At 44.1% G+C, this 27,377-nt stretch overlaps 1 protein-coding gene across 3 annotated transcripts in view; it reads right to left on the bottom strand.

The window, feature by feature from the left end:
- The window catches only part of ScsbetaA (Succinyl-coenzyme A synthetase beta subunit, ADP-forming), a 79,185-nt gene that overhangs the window by 9,020 nt on the left and 42,788 nt on the right, over nt 1-27,377 (bottom strand). For all 3 annotated transcript variants that reach the window (XM_050186746.3, XM_050186747.3, XM_055075716.2), the window contains 3 exons: nt 13,764-13,856; nt 11,097-11,258; nt 10,590-10,732 (listed from right to left, as the gene is read on the bottom strand). In XM_050186746.3, the coding sequence (XP_050042703.2) occupies nt 10,590-10,732; nt 11,097-11,258; nt 13,764-13,856 (398 nt within the window). The remainder of the gene's footprint in view (nt 1-10,589; nt 10,733-11,096; nt 11,259-13,763; nt 13,857-27,377) is intronic.

Consider the following 27,377-nt stretch of genomic DNA (forward strand, 5'->3'; position numbering starts at 1 on the left):
CAGAAAAGCTCTTAAGGCCTTCCAGTACAATTATTAGGCATATCGGTGCTTGTCCTGTGACAGGAGATGGCAGGTGCACGCGTGTATGGTTAAGGAATAAATACTGTGTCCCGTGACAATTGCCTATGCCACGCTTGTTAAGCTTCACTGCAATACTTTGCGTATGTATTGAGGTCACCGCGTCTGTATTGAAGTGAAGCTGATTTTCGGAAACCAGCATTGTGCAACGTGCTGTGCTTTCCGAGCTTCGAAGCCAATCGCCGGTGTGCGGAGTCGGTGCCAGTGCTGACAGCGTCGAATTCCTTGAATGAAAAACATGGAACCGAATGGCAAGACGCTTAATGGCAAACATCGAAGCTGCTACACCTAGTGTTGCCGCGGTGCTGCCTACGGCTGCCTGTGGACCTGCGTGCGAGAGCGCCAGTTCGAGGCGGCAAGATAATCGAAATGGCGGCGGCGGTGACTTTGATTAATGCAGTTTCAGGCCTGCGGTCATGGCAAAAAGTCCAGAAAATCAGACGGCGAAGAGTTATTGCGCCCGAAATTTCAGGCATTCTTATACATTGACTCAATGGATACGTGGCGGTGATAAAAGAAGTCCAAATTATCGGGCACGTACCAAAAATCGAGCGCCTGGAAAATCGGTCATTGACTATACACTGGTGACTCCAGCAGACGACATGGCGTCTTTTGCCACAATTTCTCTCAGTTACTTGAGCCAGCATTAGTGCGACTTTCGTGCCCTTTCAATAAAATTAGTCAATTTTCCTTGATAGAAGCACAAATTCCTTGAGTTTTCCCTGAGTATTGCCAGACTATTAAGAATCGCTGAGAATTCCCAGTTTTCTCGATTGGTAGACACCCTGAAGTTCGTTTACGTGCATAAGGTGGTGTGGGGCTTTGAAAGGTGGGCTTAGAAAATCCTTGTAAAACCGTATTTCAATTTCTTGTTATCCTTGTTTCTGATTTTACAAAAATATACCTCTTTTGGTGAAAACTATTTGTTGCGTAGCTTTCAAATTTTGAAAAATGAAAGAAAGAAAAGGACAATGGTATGTCAGACAACTGGAACTAGAACTATGTGAATACCAAGAAACATTAGGGTAAAAATATTTTTTTTTAAACATTGCAACTGCCACTATGACTTTTTTAAAAACTAAACTCCTATTAGCTTGTGGATATTAATTCTAGTTCCAAATTTGGACGAGGCACCAACTCAAATGGTCACAAAATTTAGCTCACGTTTATACCGCACTTTCCTTTTTAAAAAGGTACAAAAGTGTCCTAAAATTGCATTTTGAGAAAAGTGCAAATAAAGTGGTGTCAAACTGCTTGATTCATCAAAAAATCCGAGGATTAGTTTTTTCCATGGTGAACATTACTGTAGCCTTTCTGTTTCTGCTGTTCTCCCTTTGCTTTCTTGCTTCAGCTTTCAGTTTGAAATCAGCTTTCAGTTTGGCAAGTCCTTCGATGATGTGCACATGGAAAAGCAAAAATGTCCAGGAGTGACTCCTAGGTGCTTTGGCAACTTTGCACTGTAGAAGGTGCCATAAAGCTTACGTTTTCATGTCAATGATTGTGTTCTTCCAATCAGCAACCTCAAAAAATGCACCAAATAGGTCCTTGACAGACGCCACATTGACAGATGCCGTTCCCTCTCCTTGGCTTCGCATACAGGAATTGTTTCAATTAGTGCTGTCGACCTGGACGAACCTTAATTGTACAGATACAGACTGACGCCGACCTCGGCTGGGTGTTTCATAAAATATTCTAAAAATGGTATAGTATATAGATAATTGATTTGCGAATTGAATGTTTTGAATGTTCGCTATTCAATTCGCATATATGTACTGTAGAATATGTTTTGGACAAAAAAAGGCAAGTAGAAAGTGTACTAACCAGGAAAACATGTCTTGAAGTCACAAAATTATTTTGCAGACTCAACTGTAGTTGAGACCTACGTAACACGAAGCATTGCGCAAATCATTGCAGTACGAGATGCCGACTTACAGTGAGCTGCTGGGGCTCGAGCGGCCCGAGATGCGCGTTGTTGTTTTTATGGCTTCGGCAAGCTTTGTCTGCGCTCCCCGAATTAGGTCTTAGTCGGCAGCTTCCTTGGGTGGGGCCATCTTGGCGGAAAGTTTGGCATGCTCATTCGACGAGAACCGTTGTGGCACGAGATGCCGACGTGCATTGAACTGGTGGGGCTCAAGCGACCTGACACGCGTTTTGTTGTTTTTCTATTACGATAGTGCTTTAAGACGGTGACGGGAAGCCGAAACAAAATAAATCTGGTGGGCGACAGCGAAATACGATGTCACCAAAGTAACGCATTATGCTCACTTCGCACCGCCTGCAGCAGGTATCAGTGGTGCGTTCAGGTTACAATCTATTAAAAGCATGCAGTAAACTTCCCACGGGATCATGCCACAACGAACTGTGAAACAGATAGGCAAAGGTGCTTATCGCAATAGGATTAGCGGCAATAGCTGTGAATGCGACGTGCGCCAACTTGTGAGCTGATTTGCTGGTGCGAGAAGAAGAAACTTATGAGTGTGTGTTGGCATGTTCACGTATCATGGGTGGGCGAGTGCTTCTCCCAATCGCGCATGTCTCGCAATGCTTGTTGTTCACATGGGATCTAACAGCCAGAAAATTACCATTCAATCGCAGTTTGGCAATATATTTTGGTGCCAACAGATTGTGTTTTCAGGGAACGTATTAATTGGTAAAAGAAGAAGCATAAATGTATTTGGTTATTCATTGTGTCCCCGAACGAGAATGTTGGCATCGGGAAATTGTACGAAAGAAGATTGTATCAACGAGGTATCAACGAGGTTCTACCGTGTTCAAGTAAAGTTAGACCTTCGATATAACGAAGTCGGTAAAATCGGCAATTTTCTTCGTTATATAGAAATTTCGTTCTATTGAAATTCGACATTTTATGCAAATAAGTACAGTATATTTATTTATACAAATAAATACAGTAACAGTATAATGCTTTAAATTAAGTGTCTCCGCCTAACTTTCTTTTAATGTGTACAACCATATTGAATTTTTTACCCTGTGTCATGCATCTTTTAAGGAAAGATGCAGGTTGAAAAATTACATTAAAATTTTTTTTATATATATATTGTTTGCGAACTTATGCTCCTATTTTCTATATTCACGTGTAAAAATGTCGCAGTTTCGCCCGAAAGGCGAAGCATTGATTGCAAAAGCAAATTAGTGGACAGCTAGCTATATGAAGTAAGGATAGTAGTTTTATCGGCCGTATAAACTTGTAAACATAAGCATACTAATTAAGTTAACTAGCACGGTACCATGCGCACACAAGCAAACATGAACACATCTCACTCTATGACTGCAGAAACTGACTGTCAAAACACTGGAGTGAGGAAGCACGGCAGAAGCAGCGAGCTAATCGACTAAGCCGCAACAACACAATGCCCGACCGGACTCTGTCCCCGCTGCAGATGGCTTTCAAGATACAGCAGCCCTGGTAGATGCCCCATCTCCCAGGGTTGCGTGCGTGAGATTAAGCTGCAATCGTCGACTCACCCTTGCACATAGAGCATACGGCATGCATCTATGATTTTTTCGCCCTTGGGCTTTGTATGAAAAAGTTGAGTTAACCTTTCCAACCGGAAGAATGCTAAAAATGATTTATTTCAGAGCATGGTAGCTTTAGGATTGTACCTTTTTCATTCGTGCTCGACTGATTAGGCTCACTACTGCAAGTGTTGCCCAGATGGTGAGCTTTCCCTGTGTAACAAGCGAGCACTTGCCCTGGCTGAACCCGCACCAGCTCATTCTCCCATTTTCACCAGTGCACAAGCGAAGGCCATGCTGCTTAAGTATGAGAGGCTGAAAAATGAAAAGTGGTTGCCTTGCATTGTTCGAAGCAAAACCCCACAATGCAGCTGAGTCTGTTGAGAACAAGGTTTGCTTCATGAACTGTTATGCAGATAGCAATTTCTATGGCCATGCTGCTGTTCAACAAAGGCCAGAAAGGCTTTCAGGAGTTTTTAGGGGAGTTCGTTATCCACCCAATCGAAGGTCGATCGCTCTGAGCAACCAGAGAAGAACGGAAAAAAAAAAAATGTCTCGAATATAGACAGCTGAACCTAAATCTTGTCACTTCAGTGCAGCAAGGAAAGCCCACTTGGTGGACGAAGAAAGCAATCGTTCTGAAGGTACCACCTATGCAGCAAGAGAATTCTGAAGTGTCGCCCTTCTTCAGATTTATTCAGGTTTTTGGTTCCAAAAAAAGAAGTAATTACATGACAAATATACAGACGAGGGCCCCAAAGTGAAAGAACTGCAGTGGGACCCTCGGTTAATAATAACAACATTGATGGTGATATCAATAGTCGGCAAATTAGCGTTATTATAAACAACATCTGCAGATCAAATACATCATTAGACATGTTATTTACAATCAAACACGAAAAAGCACGTTATAAAAGAAAGTCGGAAAAAAGCATGGATGAAATACAAGAAATGACATGTGAGAGAAAAGTCAAAGGTACACCACCAGATCATAGTTAAGTTATCGCAGGAAATGATGCTTAAGGTGATTTTTAAGAATTTCAAGAGAAGTACAGGATTTTATGGTTGATGGTAATTCATTCCAAAGAGAAATTGCAGCGAAGGAAGATGTTTTTTTTTGCCGTAATTGGTATGAACCATGGTTAACAAGAAATTGTTGTTAGCCGCAAATCTGGTCATATTTTTATTCTGCAAAAGGTCAACTGCAATGAACGGAAACGTAAGGTTATTATGAAGCAACTTGTGGAGTAAGACGAGTATGTTAAACTGGAACAGATTATTAATAGGCAAGATATCATACGTGCGAAGTAACAAGGAGGCATTGGATTGCATGGAGCTAGAAGTGATAATGCGTATTGACTGATTTTGGATATCTTGAATTGATGATAAGTGACAAGCGTACATGTTGCCCCATGAAACAATGCTGTAATTAATGTGACTATGAATGAACGCATAATATAACGCTAGCAGAGCCTCACGAGAAAAAAATGGGTGAGCTTTGATTAGTGCACGTATACCAAACGCAGTCTTGTGCTTGAGATGTTGGAAGTGAGAGCGAAATGTAAGGTTAGGGTCAAGATGTGTGCCAAGAAAAGTGAGATCGGTGCTATGGGAATTGAACGAATTCCAAGCTTTACTTCAGGAATTGAAGTTAAGGCACTTTGAGCACTTTTGAATAACATAAATTTAGTTTTTACAGGATTAAGAACTAAGAAATGGTTGCTACACCATTTTATAATGTTACTTAACGCAATATTTAACTTAGAAGTAAAAGTAGCAACAGATTTGTCAGATGAAGATATGGTTGTGTCATCTGTGTATAAAATGCAATGAACGTAGTTGGTGGAGTTAAGAGAATCTGGAAGATCATTAATATATAGAAGGAGAAGCAAAGGGCCCAGAACTGATCCCTGTGGTACACCTTGGTTAATACATTTCGTTACTGAGAAAGTATTTGCTGCATGTACTGTGTATGGCCGGTCAGGTAAGTAACATTTTAAGAATGTTAGCGCAGGACCGGTTATACCATAAGAGTCAAGTTTATTAAACAGGACTTGATGATTAACCGTGTCATAAGCTTTACTGAAGTCTAAAAATACAGATCCGACTAAGTTTCCTGAATCAATACATTTTTTTATGTCGTCAGTTAGAGATAGAACAGCTAGATTCGTGGAACTTCCAGGGTAGAAACCAAATTGATAGTTCTTTAGCAATTTAAACTTTGTTAAGTAGTTATTAAGACGTTTAACAAATAATTTCTCAGTGAGTTTACTAAGGCAGGAAAGAATTGCAATTGGTCAGTAATTATTAGCTGTGTGTTTGTCGCCTTATTTAAAAACAGGAATAATCTTGGCATTTTTTTAAAAATGGAGGGAGTTCACCTTCTTTAAACATAAGGTTGATAATATTACAGAGCGTGTCGGAAACTAAATGCGCAACCAGTTTTAAATGCCTGACACAAATATTGTCTAAGCCAGGCCCTGTATATTTAAGGTTAGCAATCGTGGGGCACACTTCATTTGGTGTAGCTGGTAACAAGAAGAATGACTGTGTCGTATGGCTCAAAGTATTATGCAACTGCGCATGTAGGTTGTTATTAGTGTAAACAGAAGAAAAGTAGTCCGTGTGGGGATGCGCGACTCTCGCGCGTCCCCTGATGTTTTTCCCGCATAGCGCATCCCCTGATATGCTGTTTTCCCGCACGGCTCGCGTGGCCTGGCGCCCGCGGCGTGGTACAAGCGCGGTGCGAGAGATGGCGCGACTGTCGCGGCGGGGTTACTCGGGCGCCGAAAGGGAAGGCGCTTGGCCTCTTGGGTTGGAGACAGCAAGCAGCACGGACGTGCCGTGCCGCGGGTGGAGCGACCCTTCTTCCCGGCGGGTCGGGCGCACGGCGTGGACGTCCAACGCGCGCGCGGCGACCCATGCTTCTGCGAGACCGCCTCGCGTGGCGGCCTTCGAGCGCGCCTCCGTTGGCGTGACCAAACACGCGAACGACCAGGCGTTGGGATCCAACATGGGGCGAACATATTCGCTCGCTCGCGGTGAGTCGGACTTCTAGATTTGTCGCGCGCCCATCGGCATGTTTTGTGGATAGCCACTCGGCTAGCAGGCATGGATCTATGAAAGGTGCAATAAATGCCCTTGTGACTGTTTGCACTACTGTGTTGTCGTTCCTTTGTCCCAAGAGTACGGAGGAGAACCCCGTATCTCCCACATCCGAAAAAGCATTAGCAATTTCGTTGGGCTCAGAAAGAGTGAGACCATTGTAATTTATTTCGGTTATAGAGGCATCAACAGACGATTTGTTAAGAAAAGAGTTCATTTGCTTTTAGGGGTTATTTTTATTCTGATCAAATTTATTTTCGTAGTACCTTTCTTTCGCCTGTTTAAGTAAACCATTCAGTATTTTACAGTACTTACTATAGCGTCTAGCTAGTCCAGTATTAAAGGGCTGACGTTAGTTTTCTTGTACATGTTTTCCTTCTTTCTTAAACTTTCTAGAAGACCATCCGTCATCCATGGGTTGCGCAGATATTTATACTTTTTCCCACATTTTACTGTGTGTGTGTTAGTCGAAACGGCCAATAAAAATAAAGTGCAGAATTTGTTTAGTGCTTCTTCGGGATCAGACATGGAATTAATTGGCGACCAATCAGTTTCACTGATGGTTTCAATAAAGGTATCTGCACTAAATACGGAAGTAAAGTAGCTATTATTGCTCTCATGTATTTTATTGTTAAATGTAAGAAAAACAGGAAAATGATCGGTTATGTCAGTATTAATAACCCCGAAGCAAGGCGATGGTGATATGTTAGATAACACGTGATCAATAAGCGTACTGCTCCCACGAGAGGCTACTCTAGTTGGACAGTCAATGAGTGATTCAAAACCAAATCCAGCAAAACAATCTGTGTAAGTTGTGTACGAGGTAGCTTCAGTGTCAAGTAAGTTAATATTAATATCACCTACAATCACCACATCCTTATTCAGATCCCACATCCAGAACACTGGTCTGTATTCTGGTCAATTTCATGCAAACTGATCATCTGCAATAGTAATAGCTATGGTTAGAAACTTTCAATTGCGCTTTTCTCTCGTTTCGATTTTAGGCTGTTTTCGTTACTTATGCATGAAAATGACTGTGCTTAATGCGACTAACCCACGCATTCTCAAAACAACCCTCGAGCCAAGCACAGCACCGCCCTGCAGCTGAAGAATGTGCTACACTTCTCAAGAACTGCTGCGGAGTGTCAATGAAGCGCAGTGACCCCTTCTGTTGAGGGGTGGCGGTGCCCTCCGGTTTGTAGACTTGAGGAGGAGTGGAGGGACGTTCCAGAATGCGGTGGTAAATCCTGGTAAAAATTTGCATACACGTGCACAGGGATGTGTGGAATGCAGATATCAAGGCATAATTGTGTTTCGAGCAATTTTGGTCATACAGTAAAATGCCACTAGAACTAAACGTCATTTAAACGAACTATCAAGTTGTACGAACTTTTTAAGTTCCCCCACCGAAGTGCCATTGAACCCAATGCAAATGACCTTGAGTTGAATGAAATTCAGCGCAGTGCGCATTTCAGTTCTACAAACATATTCCATGGCATCATACTATGTCTCCCAGGTCATACCGATAACTTCAAGTAGAACCCGTACTTTTGTACCATATTTTTACACTGAGAACTGCAATTCAAGATGGTACGATGAATAATGAGTCCTATTTTAGGTTTGAACTGGATCAGGCTGGATAGCCAAGCTCGTAGCCAGCCGAAGCCATAGCCACAGCTACAGCTTCAGTCCTACAAACATAAAGAAAAGGCATTCATGTGCTGCTTAATCATGAGCAACAAACGAAAGCACTTGTTTCTAGACAAAAAACAGGATTTTTTGTGTAGGCTGGACTCGTGGCAGCATCAAGCCATCTTCCAAAGAAATGGGCTTGTTAAATAGGGGGTGAGCAATGGAGATAATCATACGTGTGACCACGAGGCAACGGTTGGTAATGAATAGTGCTCTTTGTTGACAATGAGCATGTGCACACGCTCAATGTATGGCTTTAAAATCAAACACATTTTTCCTATAAACGCAGTAGCAAGTTCAGCACTGTGTGTGTAATATGGATTGGAAAATGCGCAATGTGTCGTGGTTGCTTAGTGGCTATGGTGTTGGGCTGCTAAGCATGAGATTGAAGGATCAAATCCCGGACACGGCGGCCATATTTCGATGGGGGTGAAGTGCGAAAACACTCGTGTACTTAGATTTAGGTACGCGTTAAAGAACCCCAGGTGGTCCAAATTATTCCGGAGTCCCTCACTGTGGCGTGCCTCATAATCAGATAGTGGTTCTGGCACGTAAAACCCCATAATTAAATTCTTTTTTTTAAAAGTGCGCAGGTCGGCTCCGCACGCAAAAGGAACATTTCGGTTTCAGGACCCGTGATTCTAGACAAGGCGGTGGAATTTGCAGTGTTTTTCCATGTCACCAGTGTTGAAGCAAGCAGCGGATGGTTGCACTGCTTTCGGGGGCACTACTGCATCACATGGAGACAGGTCTGCAGTGAAGCGAGATTACTGAATTCCACGCTAAGTGCTAAGCAGTGGAAATCCACTTGCAAATGAGCAGAGTGACAAATAAGTGAGTTGAAATGTCATTTGAACACCCAATGTTTCCTTTAGCTCATGATAACAAAGTGAAACATACCTACTTGTTTCAGTTGAATAAACTTTCACTTTAACAAACATTTTTCTGAAGTCCCTTGAAGTTTTTTCAAGCGAAGTTTCGCGGTATACATTTTAGAAAACCACTCATCAATGTTCACGATAATGAAAATTAAGATTACAATTTTGTTCCTTACAATAATAATTAAATAAAGCCGAAAGAAAATAATTATAGTGGATTGTACATGCACTCTCTATATGAGCGATACAGGCTATTTTGTGACCATCTCCTAGGTGTTGTACAAAGCCTAAACCTTTCACAAGAGGCCAAACTTTTCCTACGGTACTTTTAGGGGCACAGAAAGTTAAGATATTGAGAAACTAAACAAATAGTCGAACATAGAAGATTATATTGCGTATAAATTTAATCGCCTGCCATGGTGGCATAGTGGCTTTGCACTGCTAACCCTGAGGGCATGGGATCAAACCCATGCCACAGCAGCTGCATTTTGATGGTGGCAAAATGCAAAACCCCCTGTGTACTGTGCATTGGGTGCACATTAAAGAAATCAAGGTGGTCTTTAAAAATGGTGTGCCTCGTAATCATACCGTGCTTCTGGCACATAAAAACCCAGTTTAATTGTACATAAATTTGATACAGTTAGCATTATTATAAAGAACAATAGATCTCTGAGGAGCACCTACCCTCAAGAGTAATCGAGAGACAGAAAGACAGCAATATGGATAATGAACCAAGTGTGGGCAGATGTCATTATTTAGAAAATTAAGAGAAAAAAAAAGTGGAGTTTGGCAGGCCCTGTAATGCACAGTTTCAGAAAAACAAGGTGGAGTCCAAGGGAAAAGAAACGCAATAGGGAATTAGGCAGGGCCACCGCTGCCGTCGTTGTTGTCGTCATCATCATCATGATCATCCGCCTATTTTATGTCCACTGCAGGACGAAGGCTTCTCCCTGCGATCTCCAATTACCCCTGTCCTGCACTAACCGATTATTTTTCCCGTGTATCTTTCCAATTTCATCGCCCCATCTATTCTTCCGCCATCCTCGACAGCGCCTTCCTTCTCTTGGTACCCATTCTGTAACCCTAATGGTCCAACGGTTATCTAACCTACGCATTACATGACCTGCCCAGCTCCATTTCTTTCTCTTAATGTCAATTACAATATTGGTTGATACAATTAGGAAAATCACGAGTGGCTGCAGTTAGCACAGAACAGGGATAGTCGGAGAGTACTTTTGTCTTGCAGTGTTCTTAATTAGGCTGCTGCTGCTACTGATGATGATGTAACAGCCCAGCCAGACCTGATGTATGCTTTAGGGTTCACCAGTGTGCAAATTAACTGGGTAATTTGAAATTGGTCACCTTCTGATCAGAGGTGATGAGCCGGAAGGCCTCGGTGACCTGCTTGGCTGTGGCACCCCCTCCGACGTCCAAGAAGTTGGCTGGGCTGCCACCGTGTAGCTTGATGATGTCCATGGTTGCCATGGCCAGCCCCGCGCCATTCACTGCAACCAGAAATCCTCTTGTAGTGTGCGCTTGGCAAAAGCACAACCAAAAACACAGAAGCAAGCAAGCAAGTTATTAAGAACCCAACAGGAAAATCATTTCTGCACTATATCTAATTTTGCCAGTCAAGAGGATGAATGAGATCAGACAACTAAAAGAATAAACTTAGTTTTTCTTCAAAGTTAGGCTGTCACCCAATTTTCTTTCCTGTTACGTTTCCGTTTCTTGAATACAGCAGTTGGCAGTATGTAGGTGCGGCACCGCTCTGTGCCAAGCAGCTTTTTTTTTTCTGCAGCCGTGCAGTTGAGTTCCCTACATGGCTTCCCCTACAAGCGTTGGGCAAAAGCGAGTCGCATCGCTTACCAAGGCACCCAATGTCCCCGTCGAGCGCGATGTAGTTGAGGTTGCTCTCGTGTGCCTGCTTCTCGCGAATGTCCTGCTGGGTCCAATCACGCAAGTCAAACAGCTCTTTTTGCCGGAAAGCCGCATTGTCGTCGAAGCGGCACTTGGCATCCAGGCAGTAGACTGCACAGACACACCGTCATTCTCTCCTGGTGTAAGTCTATACACCTCTAAATGCCATGCAAGTGCCCGTAGCCTAATGAGCCCCTGCCCCCAGCATGAATCATCATTTTCTGGCACTGTGAGCACTCAACACAACATTCTGACAAGTTTTCAAAATCACAAAATGACATGGCAAGTTCTCATCTTTTCTATTTGAAAAGCATGACAACACACAAAGTTTCTAGATGCATTTCCGGAACTGCAAACCTTAAAAGTAAAAAAACATACTATGGTCAAAGTCAAGAAATATAAAAATTTGGTGAAAAATACTAAAAACATAACGAGGGTCTCAAATCCGGAACATTGATGCCTTCAGGTAGTTTGTGCGGGTTTATTGCCCAGTAGCCTTCACCCAAAAACATCATATACTCGTGACGCCTGCGGCATAAAGGATGTTCCACATCCGCCGTCAAGGTTTGCGAGTGGTGGCGCTGGCTAACCCTCCCAAGGTTAGTTCTAGTAGTAACACAAATACCCAAGAAAGTGTATGGGGAAACGGCACCGCAGTAGCTCAATTGGTTAGAACATCGCATGCGTAATGCGAAGATGTGGGATTGTTCCCCACCTGCGGCAAGTTGTTTTTTCATCAACTTTCCTTGCCATTAATTTATCATTTCTTTAATTCAATTAGTAAGCACATGTAGTTCCCCCTATGTTGTCCTTGGTGTGTTTGTTGGCTTCTCATGATATAAAATTATTTAGTTATTCATGCTGTGGACTGTTTGTTTTAATATCCCAAACTTTTTCTGCGGGGCTGTAATCAGAGTTTTCATATTTGCTGTTTGATCTGCACCACAGACAAATAGAAATATCCATGAAGTTTATTCATGCAGGATTCCTTTAATGCAGGCAAAAATTTTGTTTGCCGTTATATACCGTTTCTATAAATCGGGTGCCGGTGGTGCAGAACAGGTGTAAAAAACTGCACTTGTCTGAAGAATTGCACAGTAAAAACTTGGTCAGCAACTGTATTCGTATTCTTCTGAAATCAGTTTTGCCCTGAACTGGACACAAGCCAGAAGGTGTGAAATTATTGCAGCCATTATGATAATTATAAACAAGCTCCATAAATCGGATATTGTATCATAAATTCATAAATGTTGGCGAGTATGCATTCCACAACTACTGTGCTCTCTCTTCACTATACACATGAGGAACAAAAATATTGTTCTGACTCAGAAGCCACTGAATGACTTCAGCGAGGAAGAGGAATGTTTACAAGAAATAAAATGTAATAAACTTATTTTTTCAATACACTTTGAAATTACCTTCAATAGTAAGAATGTTTTCACACAGAAGTGCACTAACTGACAAACGTGATGCATGCAAAATGACGGCAACATTGAATTCTCAGAATTAAAAAGCCTCCACTCTAATCACTTTCTCTATTTGCATTTCCGTTATAAAAAAATACGATCTACCCTTTTCTCACAAATAATGTACTATCAGTTTTAGCTTTTGGTAGATGTCAACTCGGTATTTTAGAGCTGAAGTCTACAGAAATCTGCAATGTCTGATATTAATCAGGGCTTACGACCAATGCTACAAGCATAATTTTTCTGCTCCAATAGCACTGCTGCTCAAGAAATCCCAGAGGTGCCGGCAGTAAAGCGTTTTTGTAGAACCGTTTCCACACAAAAAAAGCTTTCAGAGGCTCTTCCTGACAAATGTCAGTACAGAGTTGTAGCTCCACACATGAATTACTAGGCCTAACTGTTTCTTTATTTCATTCTTTATTAGAACATAAAGTATATGAATACAATATTTCGTCAGCAACAATGCTTCTGAGCGGGATATAGGCCTGAATGACAAAGTTTCATGTTACACAAACAAAGGAAACAATTAAGAAAATAGGCACAAAAATTAAATTCTTTATGTGCCACTAACGTGTACACTGAACTTGTCTTTTAGATGAAGAAACATCCAAAACCACGACAATTCCAGCATTGAAAAAGTGGCCGTTATTGCTGGTGCTGCCTCACTGCATGTTGCCATCTTTAAAATCAAGGAGAGCGAGACTTCCGCTGTGTTTCCACCAACGACGGCCACAAGAAATAAGTTCTCCAGGGAGCTGGTGCTATCTGGCATTGCAGCAGTCATGGCAAAATGATAAAACCACTGCCACTCAACTGTGGCACTCAGCTGATGGAAGGAAATTTTTGGATGAGTATAAGATTCATCAGCGATGTACTATTGGCTAAGACACCTGGGCAAGTGAGACTAACCTTGGTGTGGGAATGCTTAATCAGAATATGTTTCATTTACTTGGACTTTAATGACTTTAATGGAAGCATTGCAAACACAGACATGCCCCATGCTTCAATAAAACTGCCAGCACAGGTGCCTTGAGTTTAGGTATACAAACTCAACTCTTCTGCCGTCATCATATCCAACCCTAGACAAACGAAGGCAGTTTGCCACATTTGCACTGCCTCTCGCTCTATTTAATTTTATACCCTTACAGACCTATGTTGTTGTTGTCCTCGATGAGCGGGTTGATTTCAATCAATGTGGCATCATACTTGAGGAACACATTGTACAAGTTCTCGATCAGGGTCACTGCCTGCAACAAGGAGAAGGAAACGTACATGTTTAGGGCATCTGTGCCACACAATACTATTTATCGCAACAAGATCTTGCACTTCGGTATGATTTATGCTGGGTTGTCACGACACAAACATCATGAGCCACAAATGACAGCTGCACTCACTGCGCAGGCAGCCTTGTCTGCATGCTGCTGCTATCATGCTCTGGAATGCTGAAATCCTTTAAACAAATGTATCAAAACACACACCGTTTTTAAACCTAGTTTGTTTGACAGCTGAGCTTCAATTCTGTGTATGAGATTAGTTAGGCTGGCCTGGCCTTGTGTCAGATTTGTGGATTCGAGCAACCTGCTCATGGCTTAAAGGACCCTTTACCAGGCTTGGGCATTGCGAACAGACAAGCACGGCGTATAGGTCATGCAATGAAGATCATGCCAGCAGATTATCAAACCGGTCAGTGTGAAGACCGCTCAAATTTCAAACAAGAGCCTGCGCACACTTTGCCTGCTTCCTGCCAGAGTATCAAGGTCACATGCACAGATGACTCTACGTAACACACACAGGCCACGACGACACTGATTAAGGCATGTGGCTTCAGTAAATCATTCAATGCAGAATATAGAAAACTTCTACTAGAAGTGTGAAGCACAACAAAAAGAGGAAGAGGAGAAGAAAAGAGAGAGAGAGAGAGAAAAAGAAACGCTGTGCTCGTGATGTAAACATGACGTGGCCCCTCAACTCTGGTATGGAAGAAGGCAGGGTATACGTAAATGTCGCTTACGGATGCCAGTCGAGGCAGAGGGAGGGAATGTCTACATTGGTAGTGACGCACGCCTCCCGGCGGTATGCCAACATGACATTTGAATTTCTCCTTTCCCCTCTAATAATGAACTAATTTGAAAAGTTATTGCAGTAAAACACTCCTTGGATGCTATTTTTCAAGTTCTGGTGCACGACAAAAATTTCCTGTAAGGCCTGGTGAGGTGCTCTTTGAGAGGTCAGTTCCACCAGTCAATTCTTTTGTAGGCTCTGCGAGAAGTTCATGTGAGAACTTGTAGGCCTGCAATAAATCCTTCGCCAACCAATGCCAACATGTGCAACTTGGATGCAGTAATAGTACACTACATTGTTCATCTTTAATAATTAAACTGATGACTTGCTATATTTTGGTGTGTCCACAGACACTCAACAGGTTTCATGAAGATTGCGCATGCTCTACTTTTCTGCAATTTAGAAGACACAGTTCCTTTTATTTCGCCTGATGGTGCCAATGCCACGATGACATAAAAAATATTTCTTCAATCAAGTAAATAGCTGCAAGTTAGAATCAAGATCTTGTTACAGACCTATCAACCTTAAAACATAAGAAATACTACTATAAAAAAAAAAACTAACAAACTAACATTTGGAGAAAATGGCTAAAAATTGTTTTCTATGCAAGATGTACACTGTTTATAACGAACATTAGCTGACTCTGTTCTGTACAGACACTGAAAAAAAGGCACGCAGCTCTATATTTGCAGCAAAAAATTATCTGCATGATTCGGTGGCAGTGAGTCATGTCAAGCCCATCCATGAAATTTGGTCCATCATGCAAATACAGCTTAAGGAGGAGGGCAATGATGGTGACGATGGTGCTTACAAGTACAGTCGAACTTTGCTATAATGATATCACATCCAACACAGACTTTCGTGATATCCAATATTCGTTATAAGGAACTTGCAGTTGAGTCTGCGAGAAAAGTGCAATTGTGAGGCCTCCGACAGCTGAAAAAAGAAAAAAAAATAGCTGTTGATTTTATTAGCCTGTTGCCAGCTTGCCATGCTGACACTGTCATGTGCTGATGGTGAACAACCACAGCAACACAATGCAAGCCATGGAACTAAATGTTTATTGGGCAAACCTGTGCCCAGCAGAACCAGTAACACTCAGAACAATAATAGCATAAACTATGATACTTTCAAGTCCATCTTTCCTTTGAACTAGGATGGCGTTGAGGCCTACACTAGATATAACAATGTCAAAAAGAAAAATCTGATCATTATATGCAATCATCGTTATATTTGAAAAGCTGCCAAACATAACTTTATATATCCGAACCCAAATCTGCCACTTGCACTAAAGAATAGACGTTGCAGAAAGTAGGCTATGAAAAAACAAAACATTTATTTATACCTGTAAACGGCACGAAAGCATTAGGCATGCTGAAGTAGTCAGAAATCAGCACTTGCTTTTACGACAATTTCAGGTTTGCAACCGCTGTGTGCATTGCGTTCAGCCACTGCGCTAACAATGGAACCAATCCTCTAGCGTGCAAGAAATCAATGAGCGACTGGATCAACAACTGCGCACTTTACGTGAACATCGAGGTCGGCGTCAAAGACGGGCCATTGTCAATCTTGTCACCACTGCTGCTGCTGTCGTTGCCTCCATCACACAATGCCACGACAACAATCGCTTCGTCAGAGATCTCATCACAGAATGAGGCAACACTTTCTGTACTCAGAAACACCTCCATCGCAGCACCACCTGTTCCATCGTCAGTAGAGATGTGCTCCCAGAGCTTGGTAATATCAGTGCCTTCCACCATGTTCATTTCACTGTCATGGGCGATTTCACCATGGTGCACAAAGCCTGTTTTTCTGAGACAGTTGTTTATGGTGGAAAACAGTCCCAACCCTTTTTCTGTTGATCGGCAGCCTTCACAGTCCTCGGTTTTCGGAATCGTCCATATCGTCAACTCCGTGAGCTCATACTTCTTTGAATCCTGCCAAGTTTGCCGCTGACAGAGCGAAAAGCTGTGTTGGTGCCATCTTCTATAAACTGGGCTGTCCGCTGCTTCGGGGCTGCTTCCGCAGCACAGTTCAGCTAGCGTTGAGGGAGAGGGAGGTTGTAGAAAAGGCGAGCGCCACCACACCGCTTCACTTTTGTTTTCCTCTCTCCGACGTATATGGAGCATGATCCTGGGCGAGGCGCAACACAGTGATGATGATGATTTATGGGCGCCCCCTTTGAAACGGGGCGGGCACAAATAGCTATCTAGCCTGCTTAAGTTAATCCTGTATGCTATAGTACATGCTTTTCATTCAAGCATTTTTTGTATACATCTCCTTAGCCTTCTTTTTTTCTCCCTCAAAACTTCTCCATCTACCATGCACCCCTACCTATGCCTGTAACAGATCCGGTCACTTCCACCTCTTCCCAGCCTTTTTTTCACCAATACTCTAAGCGTCTCTTCCTTATCTCGACTGCTTACTGGTTAGTGCTTCTGTTCACTTTAAATCCAAGCACTGGGTGAATCCCTTCGCATTACATTAGGATGTGCTGAGTGATCTCTGGATTTTTGCTGCAGTATACACAAGCCTCCTCTAGTTCCGAACATTTGCTTTGGTATGTTTCTGTCTTTAGGCAACCGGCTCGAGCCTCAAATAGCAAGGCACTGCCCTTTGTGTTATCGTGCAGATTTTCCCTTGTAATTTCTTTCTTCTCATTCTTGTAAATCTCCATGGTGCTTTTTGGTTCCATTCTTAGCATCCAATTAACTGTCTCTGCTTCTGTCACCATCTTTCTGATGACTCCTGGTTGCCTAGTAACAGTTGGATGGATGGATGGATGGATGGATGGATGGATGGATGGATGGATGGATGGATGGATGGCGGCTATACCCTTTGTAACGGGCGGCAGCTGGCGCGACCTAGCCTTTTGCTTCCCCTCCTATTTTATTATTATTCTTTTTTTTTCCTTTCTTTATATCCTCTTTTCCTTAACCTAGTTTTCACTCCCCTCCCCCCCCCAAAATAACTATCTAAAACAGTAGGGGAAGCATTATCTCCCCGATTTATGGTATCTATCCCTTGACTTCCTTCACCAATCCTCTAGCCTCCCCTTCGTTACTGCCACTCATTTCTCGTCTATTTGCCCTCGTTCCCCGGGAAAACCTAATGCCCCTTCCATATCTGCCACTGTTCCCTCTGCCAGGGTCGGGCGAAGGTCTGTGCATCTCAGCACTATATGCTCAGTGGTCTCCATTTCGGCTCCGCAAGCTGTGCACCGAAGGTCCACATCTTCAAATTTAGCCCTGTATGTTTTCGTTCTCAAAACCCCCGTCCTAGCTTCAAATAATAGTGAGCTGCCCCGCGAGTTATCAAATAAGAGCTCTCTCTTAATCTCCTGTTTTTGTGACCTATACATTGATAGCACTGGCTTTCCGAGCATTCGTTCTTCCCACATTTTTCTTTCCGTCTCCTTCACCTCCTTTCCCACACTAGAACCACGTTGGACCCCCTCCCTCGGCTGTAGGTATCTATTCCTCAGCTTCCTCGTTCTAAGTGTCCACTTTGTGTTCAAACTTTTCATGTACAGATATTTATACACTTTTCCTGCCCACCTTTTTTCCTCCAGTGCTGGGAGTCTCTGTTCAAATTTTAGTTTACTTATTGCCTCTCTACCTTCGAATGACGTCCATCCCATGTCCCCCTGCACTCCCTCATTAGGGGTGTTCCCGTGTGCTCCTAAGGCCAACCTGCCTACACTTCTCTGTCTCGTTTCCATGCATGCCTGAACTTCCGATTTCATGCACAGTACTGAATTTCTGAATGTGAGGCCAGGTACCATAACCCCTTTCCATACGCCCCTAACACCTCGTACCTATTATAGTTCCAAAGTGCCTTGTGTTTCATTACAGCCGAGTTCCTTTTCACTTTTTCAATCATAATTTTTTCCTGTTCTTCCAAGCACTTTTTGCCCTCGTTTAGCCATACGCCCAAATACTTGTATTTTTCAACATGATCAATCTTAGTGCTTTGTATTTCCAATGGTTCCCCCCTTTCTTCATTGTATACTATTATCCCAGACTTCTCTCTACTGAATTGCAGTCCCAATTTTTCTCCCTCCTCTCCTCATATGCTCATTAGTTCCTGTAGCCCTACTCGGGTGTCAGCAAGCAGTACAATATCATCTGCATACATCAGTCCGGCTAGTACTTGAGCTACCTTCTGCCCTTCCAGCATATAGCTTATGTCAGTTCCTATTGTGCTCTGTTCTAGTCTCTTTTCCATTTGGCTCATGTAAATCATAAAAAGCAGAGGCGACAATGGACAGCCCTGCCTGAGACCTCTTCTTATTTTAGCTGGCTTTGTAGTTTCCCCCTCCCATGTTATCTCTACCTCATTATCTTTATAAACTTGTTGTAGGAACTCAATCATCTTTCTATCTAGACCATATTCCCTCAACTGGCTCCATAACTTTTCTCGGTTTACATTATCATAGGCTCCTCTAATGTCTAAAAAAGCTATCCATAGCGGTTTCTGCCTGGCTGTCGCTATCTCTATGCACTGTGTTATAACAAATAAATTATCATCTAGCCTTCTGTTCCTTCTAAATCCATTCTGCAGTTCTCCCAAGATCTCTTCACGTTCTGCCCATTCCTCCATTCTCTTTTTCACCATCTGCATTGCTACTCTGTATATGACTGATGTGATAGTTATTGGCCTGTAGGATTTAATGTTGTCCTTGCTTCCCTTACCTTTGTAAACTAATATCATTCTGCTTGATTTCCAGTCCTGTGGAACATCTCCCCCTACTACTATTTGTTCAATAAGTTGTCGTAATTTTAATTTACTTTTCTGGCCTAATATGCTTATCAATTTCATAGGTATGCCATCAGGTGCTGTCGCTGTTCCCACGGGGACCTTGTGTTCAATTCTGTCCCATTCCTTACTTGTCATCCTTCTGTACTCCTCCTCTAATTCTGTCCTGCTGTTGTCATTGTTCTCCATTTCGCTACCCACTGGCTCTGCAAATGCTGCCTCTATTGTTAACCTAATATATTCCTGAGCTTCCTCTCCCTCTACCTTTGTTCCTTCTGGTGTGGTCAGTGAGTGCTGAACCACCTCTGTCTTCTTACTCTGTTGCCTTATGTGTTCCCAAAATTTCTTAGAGGCATTTCTGTCTTTTTTTCGTATCTCTAACATCCACTGTACCCCAACTTTTGCTATCTTGGCTTGAATTAATGCCAATGCTTCTCTTTTCATTGCAAGGTAATCCTCCCATTTTGTCTCCACCTCTTCTGGTGTGGCTCCCCTTTTCTTCGCTTCTCTGTGTTTTCTGCACGCATCTTTGCGTTGCTCTATAGCCTCCTTAACTTCTCGGTCCCACTAGCTTTTCGGTTTATATTTTCCCTGCTTACTTCCTAGTTTCCTAATCTGTCCCTTCTCTAGCTCTCGTTTAAAAATACCTATTAACTCGTCGTATGTCCATGCCCTTTGCGGTTGCTTGGATACCATGCTTTCAATGTTTTTCGCCACTTCTTGTAGCTGCCTGTCATTCAATTTGCTCATACCTTTCCTTTCTTTAGTTTCTACCAGTGGTACTGTCCTTCCAAAACTGATTTTGATTCGTTTGTGATCACTCCCCAGGCTTTTTGTACCTTCCTCATCAATTTCCATACATCCCAACCGTTCATACAGCTTGTGGGACATTAGGCAGTAATCGATTGTCGAGTGGGTGTTATTTCTTTCCCATGTTATTTTCCCGTCGCATTTAATTTCAGTATTAACTATCACAAAATCATGAGCCTCACAAAAATCTACTAACATCTGCCCTGTTGCATCTGTCGCCCCGTCAAAGTATTCCAAATGTGCATTCATGTCCCCTAGGATGATCATCTCCCATTTCATAGCTAACTCCCTGATGTCCTTGGCCATACATTTGAAATGTTTTGCATTCTCCTCTCTCGACTCATTCCCCGTTTTCAGATACACAACTCCCAGGATTGTCTCAACATTCCCTACGGTGCCCTTGAGCCACGTGCTCACTGCAGCTCTCCCTTACCCTTTCCCAGTCCTGTCCCTTCACTAGCGCCCCAAGGCTTCCTCCTCTGCGTTCTTTCCTTTTTCTGTTGCACCCAACCCAGGTGTATCCCGCAATGAATGGTGGCTCTTCCTCATCTCTTAAATGGGTTTCGGCAACTCCATATACCTGAAAATTTTTCGTTTGTAACTGTTCTTCTATTTCGTCCCACTTAATGCGATTTCTTCCCCCCTGCATGCTGATGAACCCCACATTTACTGCCTTCTTCCTCTTCCTCCTCCGTGCTCCTGTCCTGCCCCCCCTCCCCTGTCCTTCATCTTTTACATTTTGGCTTGCAGGGTCGCTCTGCGTGCCTGCAAAAAGCCTGAGCCCTACGACCCACCCTTGTTTCCTACCTGCCATCCCGCTGGTGTAGTGTAGTGAATGCCATCCGGGCCGAAAGGGGGGAAGTTTTTCCCCCCAATCATTCTGTTCACCTCCACCACATCACACCTGAGGGCTCGCCCCAACTCCCTAATCACTACATTTGCCGCCACTACCTGTTCTTCAATGAAAGGGCCCTGTCCCCTGACCTCTGGGACAGTACACAGGGCAATGTGCACCGCCTCAGAGGTCGCCCTTAATTCCGCCACTCCCTCTTGAATCTGTCTGCCCAGCATTCGCCCCCTATTCTGCAGGACGTCATTCACCCCAGCGTGCAAAATTACCAGGTTTCTTCCCTCTGTTTTCATTCAGTTTGCTTTTGGCTCTCTCCACCACAGCTGCGAATCGAGCCCCCGGCATGCATTCTACCTTCAGTCGTCTGTCATACTGCACTGTTCTGAGGAGTGCTGTTTGCATTCGCGATACGTTGGAGCTTCCAACGACCCAGACCTTTCTGTCTTCAAGCAAATCTTGCCTCCCTCCTGTCTCTGTCGGCTGGGTCTTCCCTGCCTCCTCGCCTTCTCTGCCTCCGCGGTCCCCACGTTAACGTGTCCGACCCCAATTCTGCTCCACTGGGTGATCCTCCTGCTTCCTTTTCCTTCAGTTCCTGCTGTGCCTCCCTCTCAGCTTCTCCCTCTCTCATCTCTTTCAATTGTTTTTCCAATTGCTGCCTTTTCTCTCGCTCCTCACTCCATTTCCGTTCTACAGCCTCCATTCTTGAGGCCCACTCCCTCTCGACCCTTTCCTCAAACTCTGCGCGTTTCGTTTTTTCTTTCTCGAGTTCCTCCTTTGTCCTCGCCATTTCACTCTTTAGCTGCTTCTCCGAATTCTCAATCACCTTACACAGCCTGCACACGAAGCCGTTCCCTTCCGCCTCCGCCACGGTTTTGAATGTCGTTTCATCCAAATAACACCATCGTTCACACCTCTCACACTGGACGAGGTCCCCACCTTTCTCCTTGGCTTTTCTAGCCGGTCGTCCCATGAATTCTCTTGTCCTACTGTTATTTAACAGTGTAAAAGCGAGGAAAAAAATTAACTATAATAAGGACCACTGGGAATCTCTAGAAGAATAAAGAGAGCTAGTAAAATAACCAAACCAATAACCAGGGGAAAAAAGAAAAAAAAAGGACAAAAAAAAAAAAGAAACACACTTTTAGCCCTAACTATTAAACCTTTAGTCCTAACTGTTATGTGTTGGCCACGACCTACTTTATCGCCCTACTTTGGCTAAGTGTTCTCCTGGATTCGCAGTGCTCCAATTCTCTGCAACCTACGTTTCTATGCTGGCCCTATCTCTATTCAGATTTCCCGCCGCTGCAATTAGAAATAAAAATAGAAATAGAACTTAGCTGTCGGCATCCGTCCGTCTCGGCTCCCTCCAGTGTTGAGCTAGTACCCTGTACTTGGTTGCCCTGTACTCAATTACCCTGCACTTGGTTGCCAACTTTTTTTTACCTCTGCCTCCACAGTTTTCAAGCACAGGTAGTTGTGTACTTTAGCTCCCCATTTATTTTCATTTATGTTCCTGAGTCTTTCTTCAAAACTAATTTTGCTCTGCGCTTCTCTGACTTCAAACGAGGCTTAACCCATGTCACTCTGCACTGCCTCATTTGTGGTTTTACCGAGGACTCCCAAAGGCAGCCGACCTACCGATCTCTGGCTAACTTCCGACCCCGACAAGATAACCGACTTTGAGCACAGAATGGTATTGGCAAACACAAGCGCTGGTACCATTACTCATTTCCAGATTCTACACAACACCTCATATTTATTGTGGTTCCAAAGTACTCTATGTTTCGTTATTGCTACATTCTGCTTACCCTTTATATTTAGATAGTCCTGGTGGGTTCTTGAGTAAGTCTTTCCTCCGTTCATGTATATGCCAAGGGATTTATACTGCCTGACTATGGGTATGGCTTGCTGTTGCACTGTGTCAAAGTCTCATGGTGGTAAACATGATGCAAGGAACGTTTGATAAGTTAGGAAAAGCCTTTATGGGGTGCGAGCATAAGAAAGATACATATATCAAGAAATCACACGTTACAAAACCCAAAAGCAAAAAAAAAAATCTAACACACGACAAACTATCCACAAAGCGAGTTAACCGAGAATGTTGTCTAAAATCCTTGCACACGATGTGCTATGAAGTTCAATATTTTTACATGAAGACCATCGATGCAGCCGTGTCGCCTAGTTGTCGCTGCTTCCGACGACACGTCGTTGGGCCCGCCGATGCGTCGTGGACTCGACGTCACTGCATCCAACATTCGGCCCATAGTTGACGGGGCCAGGAAGTCAGGGCAGTGGGGTGACCGAGGCACCTGGATCGCCCGGTCGACTCCTCTTAGCCTGCGGATTGTAGCCGCAGGTAGTCCAGGAAACGGCTCCGTCAGCCTGTAGCTGACGGAGTGCCCGCTCAGCTCACGAGTGGTGGCCGGGGCAGCTGAAGAACAGGTTCCACTGGGTTGCCGCCGTCTCCGCGCTCCACCCGCCCTGTCCAGCTTCCTGCTCCTTCTACCCCTCGTCATTCCAGAGCGTAGCTGCGCCGCTCCCTTTTTCTGTTGGCCACATAGCTCCACGTGCACTTCTCCACTTCTTCTTTCATATATTGTATTCTCTTTATTCGGACGATCTTATTTCCTAACATTTGTTTCTTTATTTTTTCCACCGACTCCTCGTGCTTTCTTGTCCCCTTCTTACCTTCTTTTTCTTTCTTTCTTTATTGGCTCATGACACACTGACACCCCTGATATGAACGGATGCGGAGCGGCTGGTGCCTGCGCCAACTGCAATGCGATGCACTGCGCCAACTTGTGTTGCTCTCCGTAGCGTTTGCAATCGGCGGGCGGGACGCGCTGTGCAGTAATTGCAGCAGATACAAACTCACATAGGGAAATTTTTTATTGTTGTACATGACATGTGGTCATAACATATCGTTATATACCGTAAAAACCCACGCATAATACGAGGATTTTTTCCTATTATATTAGCGTCCCAAATTTTCACGTCGTACTATGTGCGGATCCGAACGAAAATTTCAGTCAGAAATTTGAGCTAGAAGTTTTGGTTTCATTATTTCTGCATGGCTACGGCTTGGTTTCGTTACTGCTGCGGGACTACAGCATTGTTGAGTGCGCACCTTGGCAGCACACATGCAAACCACGCTTCGCAAAGTGCATCTTTTTTATTCCGCATTGAAGGACCAAGATGTCCGGACCACGAAAACAGTACTCGGCTGCTTTCAAGAGAAAGGTTATTTTAGCCACACAGGACATCGGCAACAGCCCAGCCAGGAGGCAGCTTGGCATGAACGAGGGAAGCATTTGAGGGTGGCGTCGACAAAAGGAAGCCCTTTTTGTGTGCAGCAGAATGCGAAGAAGCTTTTGCGGCCCGAAGAGTGGGACATTCCCGGAAATCGAACTTGCCCTGATGGAGTTTGTATGCCAACAGTGAGCTGCGCATCTAGTTGTGAGCGTGGAGCTTATGCAGGCAAAAGCTAAGGAGCTTGCAAGAGAAAAAGGGCCACCGAGCTCTGCCCTCAAAGCGAGCAAACACTGGATTTATCGCTACATGTGCCATGCTGGATTTTCCTTATGCCACCGAACTTCAATTTTCCAAAAGCCGCTCGAATTGTTCGAAGAGCTGCTTGTGGCTTTTCAGCGCTATGGTATTTCGCTGTGCAAGTCCAATAACTTCCAGCTAAGGCAAATCGGCAATGCTGACCAAACGTCGGTTTATCTGGACATGCCATCACCCCTCACCGTGCACGAAAAGGGCTCTTAACAAGTTTATCGCCGGTCCACTGCAAACGAGAAAATGCGAGTTACCGTCATGTTGTCGTGCACAGCAGACGGATGCAAGCTCCCAACGTATGTCATCCTTAAGCGTAAGACAGTGCCTAAAGGTGAGGAGCTGCCAAAAAATGTGGTCGTGAGATGCCATGAGAAAGGCTGGATGAGCGAGAATCTTGTGCTCGACTGGATAAAGTCCGTCTGGTGTAGACGGCCCGGCGCACTGTTGTCGTTCCCGTCCATCCTCGTGCTGGACGCATTTCGTTGCCATTTGGCTGACTCAGTGAAGAGGCTGTTGTGCGAATCTGGCACTGAACTCGTCGTTATTGCGGGTGGGATGATGTCTCACCTGCAGCCTTTAGATGTTTGCGTGAACAAGCCGTTCAAGAACGCGGTCAAGCGGTGTTACACACAGATTGGATGCACTCAGGTGAGCCTGCAGTGACGTCAACCGGGCGGCTGAAGCGGGCTTCGCCAGCCACGCTATGCAAGTGGATTGTGGACGCGTGGGCCAGCACACCAGAGGATCTTGTGCATCGCGCATTCAAGAAGTGCGGCATCTCGAACGTGCTCAATGGCACAGGGGATGAGCACCTCTGGGAAGATATGTCCGACAAGGAACTATCCGAAGAGAGCGCAGCTGAGGAAGACAGTGATTGAAGTGCAGAGTGCAATTTAAATAAATGTTGTCCTCAAGTTTTCCTAACTCGTATTATATGCTGATAAAACTTTTTTTTTTCATTTCGCGTCCCCAAAATTTCACCTCGTACTATATGCGGGTTTGTATTATACGTGGGTTTTTACGGTATACGTTCTTTTCTCATAGCCCTAATGCATAAGCTGATACTCTTAAGTCTGCTCATCGTTACAACCGATATACTGTTACATGTCATATGTACTGTGTTGTAAGTGGACTGCACTGTACAGTCAAATCTCGATATAACGAATCACACGGGACTGCCGAAAATCGTTTGTTATTTTGAAATATTGTTGTTATGAAAAACTTGCGGTTATAAGCCAGTGGACAAACCTAGGAATGAAAATTACATACCTTGGCAGTCGACGCGTGTGCAGACAAGCATACTCTCAAATAAAAGTGTTTCACTCACTTCAAAGCTGCTTTATTTGAAGAAATCAGTGATTTTCTCCTGGCACGTGCAGCACACACAACCGACCAGGAATGCATCTACATCTACCACTTTGCGCAATACCTCATCGAGCGATGAAGGTGCAGACTTTGTTCGTGTGCACTAAAACATCAATGTTCGACACGATCTCATCTTCTCTGTTCGGTGACCCACATTTGTCTTCCTTCGGGTCATCATCGTCACTGGAGACGTCACGAACGCAGTTAACAATCTCCTCGGTTGTCAGGTCCGGTGCCGTTAGTGCTGCACTGTCTCTGTCCACGTAGTTGTCAAAGGAAGAGACTGTGAAGAACTGTTCCGCAACCTTGGTCCGCAGGTCTCCTGGGTTGTTGTCGGTCACCTCCAGGTCATCTTCAAGCTGCACAGGCACTTTGACAAGCCCTTCTTTTCGCCAGCAGTTGCTAATGGTGGACGCCTTCAAGTTCCACCAAGCTCCCGTGAACATTTCCGATGCCTGACGAATATTGATTGCAGTTGGCTGCTTTAGGCGGAGGTTGATAATCAACCGCTGCACAAGGCGCTTACGAAATTCTGCTTTCACACTCTTTATAATGCCCTGGTCTAGGGATTGTATCAAGGATGTGTGGTTTGGCGGCAGAAACTCCAAGCGAATGTGCGTCAAGCGAACGTTCACAATGTGAGCAGAGCAGTTGTCGACAAGCAGTAGAATTCTTCGGTCATCCCTCCTCAGTTGGTCGTCGAGTTTGATGATCCACTTGGCAAAGAGTTCTCTGGTCATCCAGGCTCATTTGTTGGCGCGGTAGTCGTACGGTAACAGCATGACGTTTTTCATGCGTTGAGGCTTTGCCTACTTGCCGATGACGAGCGGTTTCATTTTCTTCCTGCCTGTCGCATTGCAGCAGAGCAGGACTGTCACGTGAAGATGTGACTTATTCCTTCCTTTGCACTGCTGCCCTTTGAAGTGCATAGTCTGGTTTGGCAGGAGCTGATAAAAACATGCGGTCTCATCCATGTTGAAAATATTGTCTTCAGAGCACGATTCAGCCATCTCTAGAAAACGAACATTGCGCCAAGAATCCGTGCCTTCTCTATCAACAACTTTTTCCTCGCCCGAGACTACCTGCCAAGTTATTCCGTTCTTTTGGCGGAAACGAAAAAGCTAACTCGCACTGGTGTCGAAGCCAGTTATTTCAAGTGCGTCTGCAAATTCGCGGGCTTTTTCTTGAAGTACTGGGCCAGACACAGGAATGTTTTGCAGTCTGGCATCTTTGAACCACGTGAGAACAGCTTGGTCTACATTTTGAAAGTTTCCCAGTCGCAGCCGTTTCCTCGTAGGAGCGAGTTGCGATTCCCGGAGAAGCTTGACAATCTTGTCTCAGTCTCTCAAAATGGTCCCG

Source organism: Dermacentor andersoni, chromosome 2 (assembly GCF_023375885.2).
Source record: "Dermacentor andersoni chromosome 2, qqDerAnde1_hic_scaffold, whole genome shotgun sequence".
Lineage (NCBI taxonomy): Eukaryota > Metazoa > Arthropoda > Arachnida > Ixodida > Ixodidae > Dermacentor > Dermacentor andersoni.